General features: G+C 54.5%; 6 protein-coding genes and 1 non-coding gene across 7 annotated transcripts; 3 read left to right on the forward strand and 4 right to left on the reverse strand.

Annotated features, from left to right (window-relative positions):
* Positions 1-547: 547 nt before the first annotated feature.
* F5Z01DRAFT_674758 (uncharacterized protein) lies at positions 548-1876 on the forward strand (the record flags this gene model as incomplete). Its single annotated transcript, XM_046265079.1, has 1 exon — positions 548-1876. The coding sequence occupies one exon, from the start codon at positions 548-550 to the stop codon at positions 1874-1876; it is 1329 nt and encodes a 442-aa protein (XP_046117803.1).
* Positions 1877-2269: 393 nt separating this feature from the next.
* Positions 2270-2676, reverse strand: F5Z01DRAFT_674759 (uncharacterized protein; the record flags this gene model as incomplete). The annotated part of the gene is made up of 3 exons (XM_046265080.1): positions 2270-2435; positions 2509-2613; positions 2663-2676. 3 exons carry the CDS (start codon positions 2674-2676, stop codon positions 2270-2272), a joined length of 285 nt encoding a protein of 94 aa, XP_046117804.1.
* A 637-nt stretch (positions 2677-3313) lies between these two features.
* F5Z01DRAFT_637092 (CCR4-NOT transcription complex subunit 7) lies at positions 3314-4826 on the forward strand (the record flags this gene model as incomplete). The annotated part of the gene is made up of 2 exons (XM_046262256.1): positions 3314-3736; positions 3798-4826. 2 exons carry the CDS (start codon positions 3314-3316, stop codon positions 4824-4826), a joined length of 1452 nt encoding a protein of 483 aa, XP_046117805.1.
* A 392-nt stretch (positions 4827-5218) lies between these two features.
* Positions 5219-6433, reverse strand: F5Z01DRAFT_674761 (negative regulation of gluconeogenesis; the record flags this gene model as incomplete). The annotated part of the gene is made up of 1 exon (XM_046265081.1): positions 5219-6433. The coding sequence occupies one exon, from the start codon at positions 6431-6433 to the stop codon at positions 5219-5221; it is 1215 nt and encodes a 404-aa protein (XP_046117806.1).
* A 2185-nt stretch (positions 6434-8618) lies between these two features.
* On the forward strand, positions 8619-9814 carry F5Z01DRAFT_674762 (uncharacterized protein; the record flags this gene model as incomplete). Its single annotated transcript, XM_046265082.1, has 2 exons — positions 8619-9411; positions 9462-9814. The coding sequence occupies 2 exons, from the start codon at positions 8619-8621 to the stop codon at positions 9812-9814; spliced, it is 1146 nt and encodes a 381-aa protein (XP_046117807.1).
* Positions 9815-10656: 842 nt separating this feature from the next.
* Positions 10657-10756, reverse strand: F5Z01DRAFT_t56. Its single transcript has one exon. It is a non-coding gene; the product is annotated as a tRNA-Lys (tRNA).
* Positions 10757-11439: 683 nt separating this feature from the next.
* On the reverse strand, positions 11440-13357 carry F5Z01DRAFT_674763 (uncharacterized protein; the record flags this gene model as incomplete). The annotated part of the gene is made up of 5 exons (XM_046265083.1): positions 11440-12161; positions 12216-12446; positions 12496-12942; positions 13003-13183; positions 13241-13357. The coding sequence occupies 5 exons, from the start codon at positions 13355-13357 to the stop codon at positions 11440-11442; spliced, it is 1698 nt and encodes a 565-aa protein (XP_046117808.1).
* Between the last annotated feature and the right edge of the window lie 1463 nt (positions 13358-14820).

A 14820-nucleotide genomic window follows, 5' to 3' on the forward strand; every position in this document is an offset into this window, starting at 1 on the left:
GTAGGATGGACTGTCTCGCTGGCGAAGCGAAGAGAAGACAATGCTGCACGTCTCTGAGGAAGTCACCAGGTGCGTACGTACCTGCTTGCAAGGGGAAGAGCGAATCACGGCAGTCCTTGCGCCATGAATGAGGGGCCATTCCTGCCGACATGTCTATCGCGTGCCTGTAGAGGGTCAGGCTTGAAACATTGGGACGAGGGCGCGACGAAACGAGAGCTCAACGATAGATGCACTCTGTCAATGACGACTCGCAACTTGACTCCTCTTGCACGTTGAACAGGAAAGAAGCAATCACTGGCACCAAAAATATCGTTGTGCGCGCTGTTTCGACCACCGCGCGCAACAGACTCTATTGCGGTCGTTCAAGACAACATCTGCATCCATCAGAGACAACGGTCCATCGCATCCGACGGAAACGGCCACTCAAACCGTCAACGCGCGGGTGGTTGAAGTTTCAAGCAACCTGGACAGGGCAAGGCCCAGATCGTCAATTCATGCGCATTGATCAAAAGCGCAGCAGCCTAAAACCCCGGGCAACTCCACAATCATGTTAGCGAGCCCCCCGGTATCCACGTCTACTCCTGTCCAGGGGTCGCCGCAACTCGACATCACCCAACAAGCGCGCAGCGACACGCAAGATCCCAAGGGCAGGCGAGAGAGACCAAGACTATACACCTGCACCGTCACAGAGACCGGCTCGCCCAAGATTCAATCACCACTACGAAACTCGATATCTGTCGTGACGGAGGACATTGCGCCAAGCGCGACTCGATCGCCCACTTGTAGGGGAGTGCTTGACTTTACCAACACCAAGGTCGGAGGCGCCATGTCTTTTACCGGAGATTCAAGGAGAACCAGGCCTTGGAGGAGCGAGAGTCTCCAGGGGGCCGATATTATGGACACGCCATCGCCAGTGTCGCCAAAACCCGCCGCAGCGAGCTCGCGCTTTGCGACATTCGCGTCGTCCATGTTCAAGGGCAGTCCTGCACCTACGCACGCGTCGCTAGTGGCAGTACCTGCAGACGACGAACTCATGAACCTTGACATCCAGGCGGCATTGTATCCCTCTGGGCAAAACGATACCTTCTCTCCCGCCGCATACAAAAACCTGCAGCAAAATGCGACTGGTCTTCTTGAAAAATTCCAGGGCGCATACCAGCAACGCACGATAGCTTACTACGAGATGAAGGCCGAGCGTGGGGCACAGGCCGACGAGCAGGAAGAGGCAGATACGAAATTGCACCATCTGAAGCTGCAACTGGAAGATATGGCGCGCAAAGCAAGCGAGCAGGAGGAGATGATGCTGTCTCTCATGGCGGAGCTTTCGCACGAGAAGAAGCTCCGTCTGGAGCAGCAGCAGCAGCAGCAGGAACAGAAGCAGATTGGGAGCCCGCCAAGCTTATCAGGCATGTCCGAGGATCTCCAAGTCGAGGAGGACCAGAAGCGGTGCCAATGGCGACGGAGCGGCGACGTCGACGACACTGACGAGGAGAGCGTCGAGGAGGCTAGTCTCTTCTCCTCCCGGTCCCGCAGTCCCACAATCGCCACGAGCATAAACGAAGTGAGCATTGTCGACCTCACACCGCAGGCCAGGACCCCCGCGGTACAGTCCGTCCCTCTGCCGACGACACTATCACCGCGGAAAACGCCCAAAGCTGCGCAGATGAATACTTTTCAGAAGTTCTTTGGGGGCAAATCAGCCGAAGTTGTAAAAACGGAGAACAGTTGTCAGAATTGTGAGGGGCGGGACGCGCGTGTTGCCTGGGACACGGTGAACCTGTTGAAGGATGAGAACAAGGGGCTGAAAGGGCGAGTTGAGGAGTTGGAGGAGGCTGTGGAGGGGGCGCTGGATGTTGTGAATGGCGTGGGGCGTTAGCCAAGGACTTCTTCGTTTGGTCTGGTTTGTCTTGCTTGGATATGCCAGGTGTTTTGATCAGGTTGAAAGGGCGTTGTGGATTGTCTGTTATATAGCATCGTTCTGTCTGTATCACGCAGGCTCGGAGTTACGAATTGGCACACAAATGAATTGGGTTGCCCATCGTCTTTAGACGGCCACCCCAAACATTAGCCGACCCTGCTAGGACCTCTTGCAAACAAAGTGAAAAGGGAGGCGAAACCCCTCCAGCGTAAGGAAACATTGGCGAATTTCGGGGCGTTCTTCATTTGATAATTTCATTGATCTGCTCCACACAGGAAAATGCCATCTTCATGGCAGGCGTGGTATATGTACAGCCGCTGACATCCTCGACCCTTCCGAGCTTATCCTGGCTTAGTGGTGGCCCTCGCCATGTCCCTCGCCGTGGTGCTCGTCCTCGAGGAAGAAGTATTCGTATGCGCAGTATCCGGCGAAAGCGACTGACGCCGTGCCCAGGCCAGGAAGGCCGCCCTTGAATCGGTTCCAGCGGGTGAAAGTACCCTCGTACCGCCAAGCCTCACTGCACACCCGTTAGCTCTCTCTCTGCGGACAAATCGACCGTCATCGCATTGACGGAGGAAGAGAGGACGTACGTGCGCTCCCAAGGGTCGTATTTCGGTTGTCCGGAGGAGGCCTTGAACTGACGCATGTTGAAGCCCGTGATGTTGGGCTTGGAGCCCTGGGCCGCCCGTAGTATCCTGACATGTTAGCTGTCGCGTCAATCAACGCCAGGTAGACGGATCAAACCTTGTGGGGAGCATTCTGCCGTGCTGAAGCTGTTGTGGACGGCAATGACCAAGTGTTGCTGTGACGGCTTCTATGGGCGAGTGAGGCGTCGTTGGAGAATCGGCCTATGCCGCGGTCGGAACATAGTAACCCCGCTTTCCGACTCCTCTAGACGTGGCACTGCACGACGATCCTCACTGCAGCGGGCGATTGCTGTCCAAGAGCCTCCATTGATTCAACTGCAACCCGACGTGACCTTGCTTTTCGACAAGCCCAAAGCGAGCAATACAGTATTGGTGTTTTAAACCACCGACCTCTCAACAAAGACCAACACGAGCAACACTACCATTCCGAAGGAGCTGCCCCAACCGCTCCCAAGCATCAACGACTTCGCACCGCCGCCCACGCTTTTCATCTCGGTGCATAGCGTGGCACTTTCGACAATCACGAGCCACCCCGGCTGCCCAGTATCACACTTGCGACCTCAATGCGCGACGGCAGGCGGGCCATCTTAAAAAGAGACACCCATGATCTGAACCTGCGCCGGTGCTCCCAGCAAAGAGATACAACGAGTGACTAAACGGGCAACGACCTATCCACTTCAAGGCTCAGAGCGAGCCCATCCCATCCGAGCTTCGGCATCAACTCGATTCGACAGCCATTGCGCTTCGCATGCCACCCGGTATGAGGGCCTTCGGTGGCCAAGGGCCTTTCCCTCAGCACAACTTCCCAAGTCATGGTCAGCCGCAAGGAGGGCCGCTTGGCGCAAATCAATATCATGCGCAGATGGGATTCTCCGTCACAAATGGAAATGCTTTCGGTGCTGGCGGCCTAAATGGGCCCACGGCAGCGTTCCCGGAAACAGGGTTCGGCAGTCAGAGTGCGCGCATGGGCTTCGCCCATGGATCTGGAGCCGGGTCACTACAACCACAGCATCATGCAGCGCAAGCACATCACGGTCTAGCGGATCATCAACCTATGCCTCTCAGGCAACATCCTAATCGAGGAAGGATACGGGAGGTGTGGGCTCACAATCTTAAAGAGGAGATGGCCAATCTACGGGACCTGGTGGATAAGTATCCGTACATCGCCATGGTGAGTTTCTTGGAAGGAAACATGTGTATGGGAGTCGAACCACCTCGCTAACCAGCTGTAGGACACGGAGTTTCCAGGAATCGTTGCGAGACCAATGGGGGCGTTTCGTGGAAAGAGCGACTATCACTACCAATGTCTCCGGACGAATGTCGATATGTTGAAAGTCATCCAGATCGGACTGACTTTGTTCAACGAAGACGGCGAACCCCCGCCCGCGCGACCTGGGCCCAACGATTTGGATGTCGGGGCTGCCCGCAAGCAGAACCAACCTATGCCCTGCTCCTGGCAGTTCAACTTCAAATTCAGCCTAAACGACGACATGTACAACGAAAAATCGATTGAGTCCTTGCAGCAAGCCGGCATTGACTTTGCGCAGCTGGCGAGGGACGGCATTGACCCCCACGACTTTGCGGCGCTGCTCATTCCCTCTGGGTTAGTGTGCTTTGACGATGTCAAGTGGATATCCTTCCACGGTGGTTACGATTTTGGGTATCTCACCAAACTGCTTATTTGCACGCCTTTGCCGAACGACGAAGTGGACTTTGACCATAAGATGAAACTCTACTTCCCGAGCACATACGACGTCAAACACCTCATGAAGCACGCCATACGCCTCCATGCCTCTGGTCTGCTGACGCCGCATGACCCAGCAATCGCCGAGATTCTGCAGAAATTTGAACACAAGTCCGGCCTGGAGAACATTGCCGAGACATTCAAGGTGAAACGCGTCGGCAACGCTCACCAGGCTGGCTCCGACTCCCTGCTCACGGGCAAGGTGTTTTTCCAGATCCGCGACAAGATCTTCAACGGCGAGATCGCCAACGATCACATTGGCAAGGTCTGGGGTCTCTCGGTCCCTGAGTCCCATCTCCTCACGGCCTCCATGATGAACCAGTCCGGGGCCGGCGACAACAAGGACAACGGACAGAATGGCGATCCCAGCACACCGCAGACCCACCCCGTAGGACTTGCTACAACGCCCGCTGCGCAGAGCCATAACACGAATGGCCTTCCGAATATGGGGCCCATGACACCGGGTGGGGGTGGCGGCGTGTTTGGCAGCTTCGCATTCACCGGGGGGAATAGGTAAATGGGCACAGGGACGTTGTACGCTTACTATATGCGCGGCGTTTGTTTTTTTTGCTCTCTCAAGTGCTGTTTATGCTGTGTCCACTTGGTCTGCGTTTGACTCTGTACGATCATTGATTACGCGGGCGGCATGCATGGACAGACGGTCGGACGGAAGGATGGGAGGGTTTCATGGTATAGGGGCATCAATGCATTGATTTTCGCTTTGGAGTGTGCTTCCACTTGGGATTCTCGGGTGCTTTCGAGCTTGTAGCATTGATCTACCTGCCCTGTCTGATGATGTCCTACCATCGCTCATTGTGTAATAATGTGCAGTGCGCCATGACCTCCCAACGCCACGCCGACCCTGTTCCCAATTTCAATGTAGTAATCCGTAAAGCATAAGGACGAACCTCAAGTGATGAAAATCTTCCTCAAGGAGGCCTTGTTCACTATCGTGCCATCCGCTGGGTCCATCACCTGCGTTTCCGGCAGCCCAACTTTGACCGCCTGGTCTTCCAGCTGCTGCTCGCTAACGGCGCGACCGCTGGGGAGTATAACGAGGTCTGGCTGTACGTGACTCTTCGTATGATGCGCATACGGCACATGGACCGCCAACTCCTTAAGCTCGGCAGAGCAGATAGGGCACACACCCTTGCCCCCATTGGCCATGCTCGTTGCAATACCCGTACGCCTGTCCGCGTGGTGGCAGGCCGGAGTCTTGAGCGCCGAGAGCCCCGACGATAAAGCAATGTGCAACAGCGGCTGCTCAGGAATGGAGAACAGCGTGTGATGCGTCTTGGCGAACAAGTCTGCAAGCATCTGCCACCGGTCTCGATAGAGGTCAGGATAGCTCGCTGCTGCGAAACGAGTACCAGGCTGAACCGCCAAGAGTCCGCATGCTTGCAGCACCTCCTTGTTGTATTGTGCTTTGAAGGGCATAATGTACTTTCGGAGGTGGCTGATGGCCTCGCTGGTTTTGTTGTCCTTGATCAGGTCAATGTACGTTTGTAGACGTAGCTGAAACTCAAGCTTGCTGTCGAGCTTGCGAAGTTCCTTCTTGTTCTCTGCGCACCAGGCGAGCGCCTCGCCCATCTTGCCTTGGAGGAGGTCATTCTTGACTCGACCATGCCTCTCAAAGAGCTCGACGTCAACGAGTTTTTCTATTCCTTTTTCACGGATGAGCTGTTTTGCGCTCTCGTAATAGCCTTTCCTTAGCATATAATCCGACATCAGCCGGTCGAGCCGTAGGCGACTCCAGTCCTCGTACTTCACGTCGTCCACCGTGTGCAAATCGTACAGCTCGTTCAAGTGATTGATTCGAGCCCCTATGCTTTTGTGCAAGCCTCTTTCCTCCTCGGCGTGAGCTTGCAGCTTGCGCTTCATGCCGCGCATGCGGGTAAGCATAGCGTCGACATTGTTGATGACATCGGCCGGCTGCGACTGGCCCGAGACGGCGGCTGTCGCGGAGTCCTTGAGGAGAGTCTTGAGAGCCGATGTCTCCTTTTCGATCGTGAAATGAGCTGATCGAAAGTTCTTGCGCAGGAGTTCGACAGGTAGGCGGAGAAGGGGCTGGTCGAGCAGCAGATGCTCATTGTGCTTGATGATGGAGTATTGATGATCGCCCATGATGGTCTGCGGTGGCGTAGAGACCCAAGGCGGTGGTGACCATTGAATCAAGGTTTAAGAGATGAGCATCGAGGTATGTTCGTCTCCGTGGATTGAGCAGTGCAGTGAGATTTGTATGAGGAAGGACGCATGCTGTTCGAGGTATCCGTACCTACGTCGACATCGTTGGCCTTGCCTTATCGCTGTTATCGCAGCTTCCCCAGCTGTTCTAGGCCCTGACCAGATGATGATCGCGATTGGTCGGCCGAACGATTTACTACGTAGTACCTTATACTACCTCGGGATATTAATTCATATCAGACTATACGGTATAACAGTTTTTCACTCTCTGCTACTGACGCTTCGAATGTCATTCTTCTATCGAAAACTTGTGACATCGGAGGTCAGTTTAAAGCAGAACATGCCTGGAGATGGCCGACGTCATGCTGATTAGCATGGGTCGAACGCCGGCTTGCTCAGAGTCACCGAGTCACCACCAAACTCACAATACAGGAGTACGCGAGTTGTCAGTGATTCCAACAACCAGCGAATATGTTGCTGCGTCTCACCTACTTGTATCACGGGGTGATCGATCACATGTACTGCCTGAGAAGACATAGGGCGGTGGGCTGTTCTTGAAGTCAAAGTGGGAGCAGTGTCTCAGGACGTTTCTTCGCGTTGGTGGGTTAATAAGTCAGTTTACCTGTTACAAGTATCGGGCGAAGCCAAAGGATACACTTTCAAGCTTGAAGCCAGCAAGGTTTGCTTGAGCTGTTCAGTCACAGCAGGGAGAAACTCCCGTTGCCGTACCAGCTACGGATACAGTTGCTTGGTCCAGAGTTTTGTGGCATTCTTGAAGTTGGGCGTTAGCATAGAAAGTATTCATTCAAGGTAATACGGAGTACATGTCTGTCGACATGGACAATGGAACCAATCATTGCAAGTCAGGCTAGCCTTCTTTGCACCTTGGAGGCGGCATTCAGCTAGCCCCGCCTCGAAGCAGCCGGCTGCGTGCAGGTATGGAAACTCTGATTGGTGCATGTTGTGTTTGGCCTCAGGCTCCACTGCTGCTGAATGAGCACAGTCCTGGACTTCTGGCAAGGGAAGGCGCCATCACTGGTGCTCACTGCTCGAAGCTTGGAGTGGGTGGCACTTCCTCCCAGGCTCCCACCTCCAATATTTATCCCCCGCCCGACCCAGCTAGTCGCACTCACGTGTTCTTCCTCTCTCATCCCCTCGTGACCTTGAGAGTCCGTTGACTTGTACGCGCAGCACTTCGATCAAGACGTCGTCGGAAGTTTATTGAATCTTTGGCGAATTTAACACATAAGCCTCAGGCGAGACCTTGTTATTAATTCCAGACCAATTTCTCGAAAAATCAACCGCAAAACCCGACGTTGCACCCTTGTTATCGCCTTCGACTTACAAACTGGCCAGCCGACCCCATCGACGCGATATCACGAGATTCAAGCAGAACACGTGAGTGCCGCGAAACCCGTGATCTCGCCAAAGCACATGATCTGCGCGGTATGTCACCGTCCCCCTTCTTGCTTCAATCCATCCCAACAGATTCTGCACAATTGCCCCTATCATCAGAGCTGCAGAGGCTTTGCGCATCATTGCCATGCCAAGCTTGACTGGGTGCTCCGGCGTCTCGTGACTGCCCCGACGCGTCGCGAAGTCGTGCTTCATTTCATCAATACACGGCGCACCGCCATCATGAGACCATCCCCAGCCAAGGCATAGTGTGTCTGGGTTGCAGGCATTCTTCGTGATGGGCTGCAAAAGACTCTGGCTTGTGTTGCGCGCTGCTGCTCGCCACTGAATCACAGCCTCGCTCGACTACGTCGCACCTTAGTTGTGCTACAGCCTTACGCCGTTGCAAGCTTGCGTGAGGGCGATCCGCTGCCAAGCTCATCTGCCCCCAAATGTGGCATACCTGCGAATCACTGCTCTCGACTCGAGTGAGTCTTGATGACAGTGTATAATCTTGACGCATCCGTGCCCTCTATCCTGCATTTTGCGGTTGGGGAACATCTCCCACTGCTTCACCCAGTGCATGGACAACGACGCAAAGTTCCATCAACGCACTCACCACCTTGCTAAAGCGAAGCCGAAGACGACTAACATCATTTCCAGCACTTGGTCTACACATTGGGAGCTTCCAACACTGTCACGTACACACCAAGCACCACGCACCGTCATGATGAGCGAGCCTCTCGTCAATGAGCAGCCCGACCTGTCAGATTTGACTGGTTCACCAGGTCCAAAACGGAAACGTGAGGCAACCAGTCCATCGGCCCAACGGAATCCCAAGAGGGTCGCCCCTCAGGCAAACATGGACACTGCGTCCTTCATTGAGCGAGCCGTACAGCATCTCGCCGATGTTGAAAATGCCAACGCCAACAACAGCAATAGCAACAGCAACAACAACGGCGTTAATGTCGCCGACTTCACAGCTCTTCAGCAAGCAGCTAGAGAAGGGACGGAAGCCGCCGACACATCCAATGCGACGAGCACAGCGCAGGCGGTCCTCGGCATGTACCCGACGCTCCATATCCCTTCATCCACTGAGGAGCAATTCGCCGCACAGGCCGCTGCAGAGGCAAACGGGCATCACAATGCACTAGCAGGCTTGGATGACCCGTCACCACAAGTGCAGCATCAGTCGCCGGAGCAGCAGCCACAGGCAGGCCAGCCTCAAGCTCCGCCTCCGCCGCAATTGCAGGCGGAGCCCCAGCCTGAGGCTCAGGTCCACCAACAGCACGACCATGTACAGCCCGAACATGACGGCCAGAAGCAGCACGATATGACATCACCTGACGACTACGCCAAAGACCCATCAGTTTCCGAGTCCGCGGTGCCACAGAACAACTCCAAGGATGGGGTGGCAGATGCTTCTGACGGCAGCAGCCGCTATCACGTCGTGCTGCCGTATGTCAAGCCTACCGTCGGTTCTGAGGAATGGCATAAAATGAGAAAAGACAATCATAAAGAAGGTAATGTGCTATGCTTCCAGGAGGCACGAGCATGCTCTAACTCGCACTAGTGGAGCGCCGCCGCCGTGAAACCATCAACGAAGGTATCAATGAGCTCGCCAAGATCGTACCCGGATGTGAAAAGAACAAGGGTTCTATTCTGCAACGCGCCTGCCAGTTCATCACGCAACTGAAAGAGAATGAACAGCACAACATTGAGAAGTGGACGCTCGAAAAGCTGCTTACAGAGCAAGCGATAACAGAGCTGAGTACAAGCAATGACAAGCTTAAAGCAGAATGCGAGCGGCTGTATCGCGAGTTTGAGACGTGGAAAAGAGTCGCGCAAAACGCTGGTCTGGAGGCGCCTCTCCAGACGAACGACAAAGAAGAGGCCGCGCCGACCACGACCGAGGACAAGAGCTAGAAGTGGGTTGTCCCGTATGTTGGCGTCGATGGAACGCCAACTATCTTCCGGTGATGCTAGCAACGAGACCCAGCCGGGGCCCGGAAGCCGGCATGGTGTGTCTGGGAGCCCCAAGGGCATCTCGACTTCTCTCACCCGGTTCCGATATACCCAATGGACGTACAGATGCGGCGGGGCAGACGGTAATCACTGAAGGCCGAAGGCAAGGCGGTCGTCAGTATTAGGAGGATGGGTGGAAGAATTAATTCGATGTGATGGGGTAGGTTGTATTCGGCGATTGCTCGCCAGGCGTTGGGAGTTCTTGTTACCTTCGATTTCAGTATCGATATCCAGCGAGTAATGCTGCAATTGACTTTAGGAAGCTCTAGACTGTCGTCAATTGTTCGCCAATGTTGTTCGACTTCATGTGCATGCGCGACAACACAGTTGACATATCCAATGCACACGCCCCCAGCGATTCACTGCAAGTTCCCAACCAAACAGTGATGTCCAGGAAGCATAGCACTGTCCCCCGGCCAGTCGGAACCATATGCCATACATGCCCGAACGAATGAGCCAATGCTTCCACCTTCTGCCCGCAGAGAGCCGCGTGATAGAGGAACTGGTCAGACACGCTGCCGGGCACATGCATGTGACGAACTGAAGGCCCGTAGCCACGGAGATGATGCATCCCTGTTCTTCGGGAGCGACGTCTATACACCATGTACACGCAAAACCATTGCATCATGTCCTGTCACGAAGGTGAACATCCCTCCATTATCAGACACAGCTCTCTAGCTGAGATTGGCCAAAAAGGAGCAGGACTGTCGTGGCTGGGAAGAAGTCCAAAACGGCAAAAGGAACGCCCGAGGTGGGACTCGAACCCACAACCCCACGATTTTGCCTACAGCACAAGACTGCACAGTAAAAGTCGCGTGCGCTAAACCATTGCGCCACCCGGGCTGGATGACAGGGTTGAACATTTTGCAGCTTATATACCCAACTCTCATTCTCAAGCCAGTATCTCAATATCAATCGACTCGAAGACTGATCTCATGAGGCTCTAATAACGTCTGACCTTGAGTTTCCAGACCGAAGAAACTATCCTTTTTTTAAAATCTCTGTTTCGTAAGTGCTGGAACTTCACAGTCGCGGATGCCAGAATCACCAACGTCAATTAATCATTTTGTTGATTTCCACAAAAAAAAGGGGGTGACAAGTGCTCATGGCTTTGGCCGCACACAAACTATTGACCAACCTAGCAAGAGCCAGAGTACCTACATCTCGAAACCATTAAATAAAGGACAGTCGCTATCAGGATGCCACCTCGCCACAGTGTATCCGACCACCAATCTGACCCAGCTTGCTGTATGTGAAGCCAATCGAGGAACCGCTTGTAGAAAAAAAATCATCTTTGCCACCCGTGAATGGAAAACGCCCGGTCTCGCCTTGAATGATACAAAGCCGCCTGAATGAACGATCCTCGCCTGGTTTTGAGGCGTGGGTGCAAATATCATCGCCGTCGATGTGAATCAGATAGCCGCCAATGCGAAACGCTTGGTGTACGCAAAAGGAAAACAAAGGAAAGTAGCAAAACAAGTAAACTATCGTTATAGCGTATGGGCTTTGCTGCAAGCCTCATCTCCTCACAGGTGCTCACGTGGTACAGAGTCTATCACCTCCGAGACCCCTGGAAGCGCCTGCATCCCCCGACCATCGTTGGGCTCGTACTTGTAGCCTGCGTGCGCGGGCGCTCCGTCATACCCGGCGCGGGACATTGTTGAGTCGAATGAATTCGCGACGTAAGGGTGAGGCTGAGCCACAGGGAGCTGCTGAGAAAAGCCTTGCGTTGCGCCTGGGTTCGCATGGTGGGTGTAGTACATGGGCTGTCCTTCGGCGCTGGTGGTGAAGGACTGCCAGTGTTGCTGATACAAGCCGTTCCCATAGTCTCCGTAAACTGACGATCTCCTAGAGGCGTCGTGGGCGCTCGGTATCATGTTGACGTTCATGGCCGACGCTGGCGGCCCCAAGTTCGGCGGCGCATTCACTGCCACACTGCCATCCATCAGAGAGTGGCCCACAGCTGGGCCAGCATCAGCATGCATGCCATTATGCGGCGGAACCTGCTGCGAGTTCCGCATCGGTAGCTCATGGAGCATCTGCCCGCCTGGCGGCATCACAGCCGCAGAGGGGCTGGGTCCAGCAGTCGGCGTTTGGAGGTAGGTTTGGGCGGCAGTGACCCGCGTCGGGTCCAATGGCTTGCCGTCGTCATCTTCTCCCGCAAAGGAATTGGAACTGTTTTCGTTCTCCGAAGCTTGGTCTCCGTAACGATCGCCTGTGCACAAAACGTATACTTCGGTATGCCCATCTGCGGAGAGGATCAGCATGCGATACGCCAAACGCCAAAGCGGTCTCTTCTTACCAATTGCGCCGGCCTTGTATCTTTCCTGCTGCTTGGCGACCTTGAAGATCTCATTAAGATACGTTTTCTTGCTGGCATTGGTGGCGTTTTCAGCATAAAACCCAGACAACGCCTCGTTTGTGCATTCCTCTAGTTTCTTGACGTCCAACTGCAGCTTTTGAAGCCCAGGATGTTGTTTCTCGGGTGGCTCTGTCACAAGATTGAGGATATGAATAAGGAGATAGACACGCTCTGCTTCTCGTTAGCGCTGACATGATAGCACGTTCCCGCCCAGACTCACCTCGCTTGTACAAATGGTCGGGTTCTTTGTGCCGGACCTTGTGTTCCTTCTCGCTGCCCCATGGCTTGGGCCACCAACTAGGTGCCTTTTCGTCGGATCCGGTGTAGGGGTGGGTTGACTGCTTCTTCGGCTCTACAGCCTTGATCCAGGCCTTGGCAATGAGCTTGCATGCAGACTGCTGGCAGCTCTTAAACCTTTCGTCGTAGAACTTCCAGAGCTCATCGAACTTTTGAACCTGGATTCGCCGCCTACGCATCATCTGGTCCTCCTCTTCAGGCTCCGGGGGCGCACGAGGCACAGCACGTGGACGCTTTGTGGGCCGCGAGTGATCATCGCCGCCATCGTCGAGTCCAGTGAGACGTGAACGACTGGGGGGGTATCGAGCAGTGGCGTAACCAGCCCGCGAGTAAGCGTTCCCCTCGGGCACTGGCATGGCCAATTGGTTAGCTAAACGAATCCCCGGTTAGAAACAGCTTGTCGCGGATAGTCATCCAAGCAGAATCTTACCAAGCTCAAAGTTGTTACTGAGTTGCTGGTATCTTTGTCGATTGAAAAACTCAGCCTCCATGGCATCCAAGTTGCGTCCAGGGGTGCTGAATGTGGAAACAGTTCCATCTTCCTTCATGACTGCAAGGAAGTACACCTTGCTCGAGATACCACAATGCGTACTGAGCGCATTCTCGATGGACTAGAATACTAGAGTTAGAACAACGGTACTAGCCGGTATAGCGATCCGTTTACCTACCATGCATCGGTTGCTTTCCGGCGCCTCAGGGTATCGCCTCTGCAAGGCCTCCCGCCCTTGATGAGCTGGCCACGGTTGACGCGGAGGTAACGCCTCCCGAGACCAGTCTTGCACCATGGCTTGGATGGCGAGGGCGAATCCGAATTCTCAGGATCAAGTGCCTGTCCAGGCCAACCAGGGTTGATGGTGGGCGCCACCGTGCTGCGAGGCACACGGGGCGAAGTCCTCAAAGAGCAACCAGAGGGTGGACGAAGGTGGACTGCGAATGAGTAATGTCGGTGGGTAGCTCTCGGTGAAGACGAAGACGGCGATCTTCCTCGTCTGATAACGTGCCAGGTCAGAAAACAGAACAGTTCCCACACACAACCACCAAAAGATAGGAAAGAACACACGGACGCCGGTGCTGTGCAGATGGAGGAGAAAACTGACCAGGAGGAAGCCTGCCCCGTGACAAGAAGCTATGTGTGTCAGGAAGCTTGTGTGGCTTAGGCACCTTGGCTTGCCAATTGACAGGGCAATAGACGCTAGCGTGTGCTTTCGGAATCGGAGTGTGATTTGTTGCTAGGTCGCGGAGATGATGTTTGTGTGCGAGGGTGGCTGGATGAAAGAGGATCTGCTGGCTCTCGAGTGCTGCAGCTCACAGTGACGAACTGACCGTGCGACAGCGGGCAAACAACGTCCACTGTCGACTGCGTTGTGCCGACGTCCCTATTGATACAGTGCAATGGAAGGACAGGAAGCCCAGTAATTGGTATCGACGGATATATGCTTCGAGATCAACCGGATCAAACGTCTTGGCCTGGTGTAGATCTGCCGACTGCTCATCTGGGCAGGTATATCCCACGTAAATCGACGCTGGAGAAGGAGTGATGGTACCTGGTAATAAGGTAGTCGTGCCAGGAAGGCTGTTGAGACAGATACGGCAAAGAAAGTCCGCTCAGTGGCCACCGCAGAGCACCAGCTCAACGGTGAGCCCTAGAATAAGTTTCTATTCGTAAGGTGCGAAATGACAGAGTGAGTATCAAGGAAGCTGGGGGTGATGTATGTGTGTCGCAGCGTCGCTAGCTCTCGCAGCAAGTTTTGTTGCATGAGCACACGACGGGTAGCTGAGTAGCTAAACTGGGGCCTGTCTGCTTGCTCAAAGTTAGACCCCCATGAGGCGGAGCCCCCTCAGTGAACAGTGGGAACGTACGTCGGGCGAGCAGAGGCGAGCACCGGTTGGCTGGGCCCGGCAGAGCGTTGTCGACGCTTCAAGCTGGGCGGGAAGGGTTTGCTATGCGATAGACCCGTCGATGGGAGTACGTAGGATATCCGTAGTAGGTGTGTCCAAACCCCCCGACCCCGGCAGTGGAGGCGGCGGAGGTGGCTGTTTATCAAACCCGAATGCTTGTTGAATCCAGTGAGTGTTGCTGGTCGAGGCGGGAGTCGATGCCACTGTATCACCCGAAGGCAAGATGACTACGTACTCCTTTGCGGGAACCGTGAGGACGTTTGTTGGTCTATTCGAGACTCGTTGCGACTTGCGAGTCGCGAAGCTTGGGGCATGAGTTTACTATCAGAAGAAAGGAGACATGCATCAG

This window comes from Emericellopsis atlantica (genome assembly GCF_019669845.1).
Source record: "Emericellopsis atlantica unplaced genomic scaffold F5Z01scaffold_15, whole genome shotgun sequence".
In the NCBI taxonomy this organism is placed as follows: domain Eukaryota; kingdom Fungi; phylum Ascomycota; class Sordariomycetes; order Hypocreales; family Bionectriaceae; genus Emericellopsis; species Emericellopsis atlantica.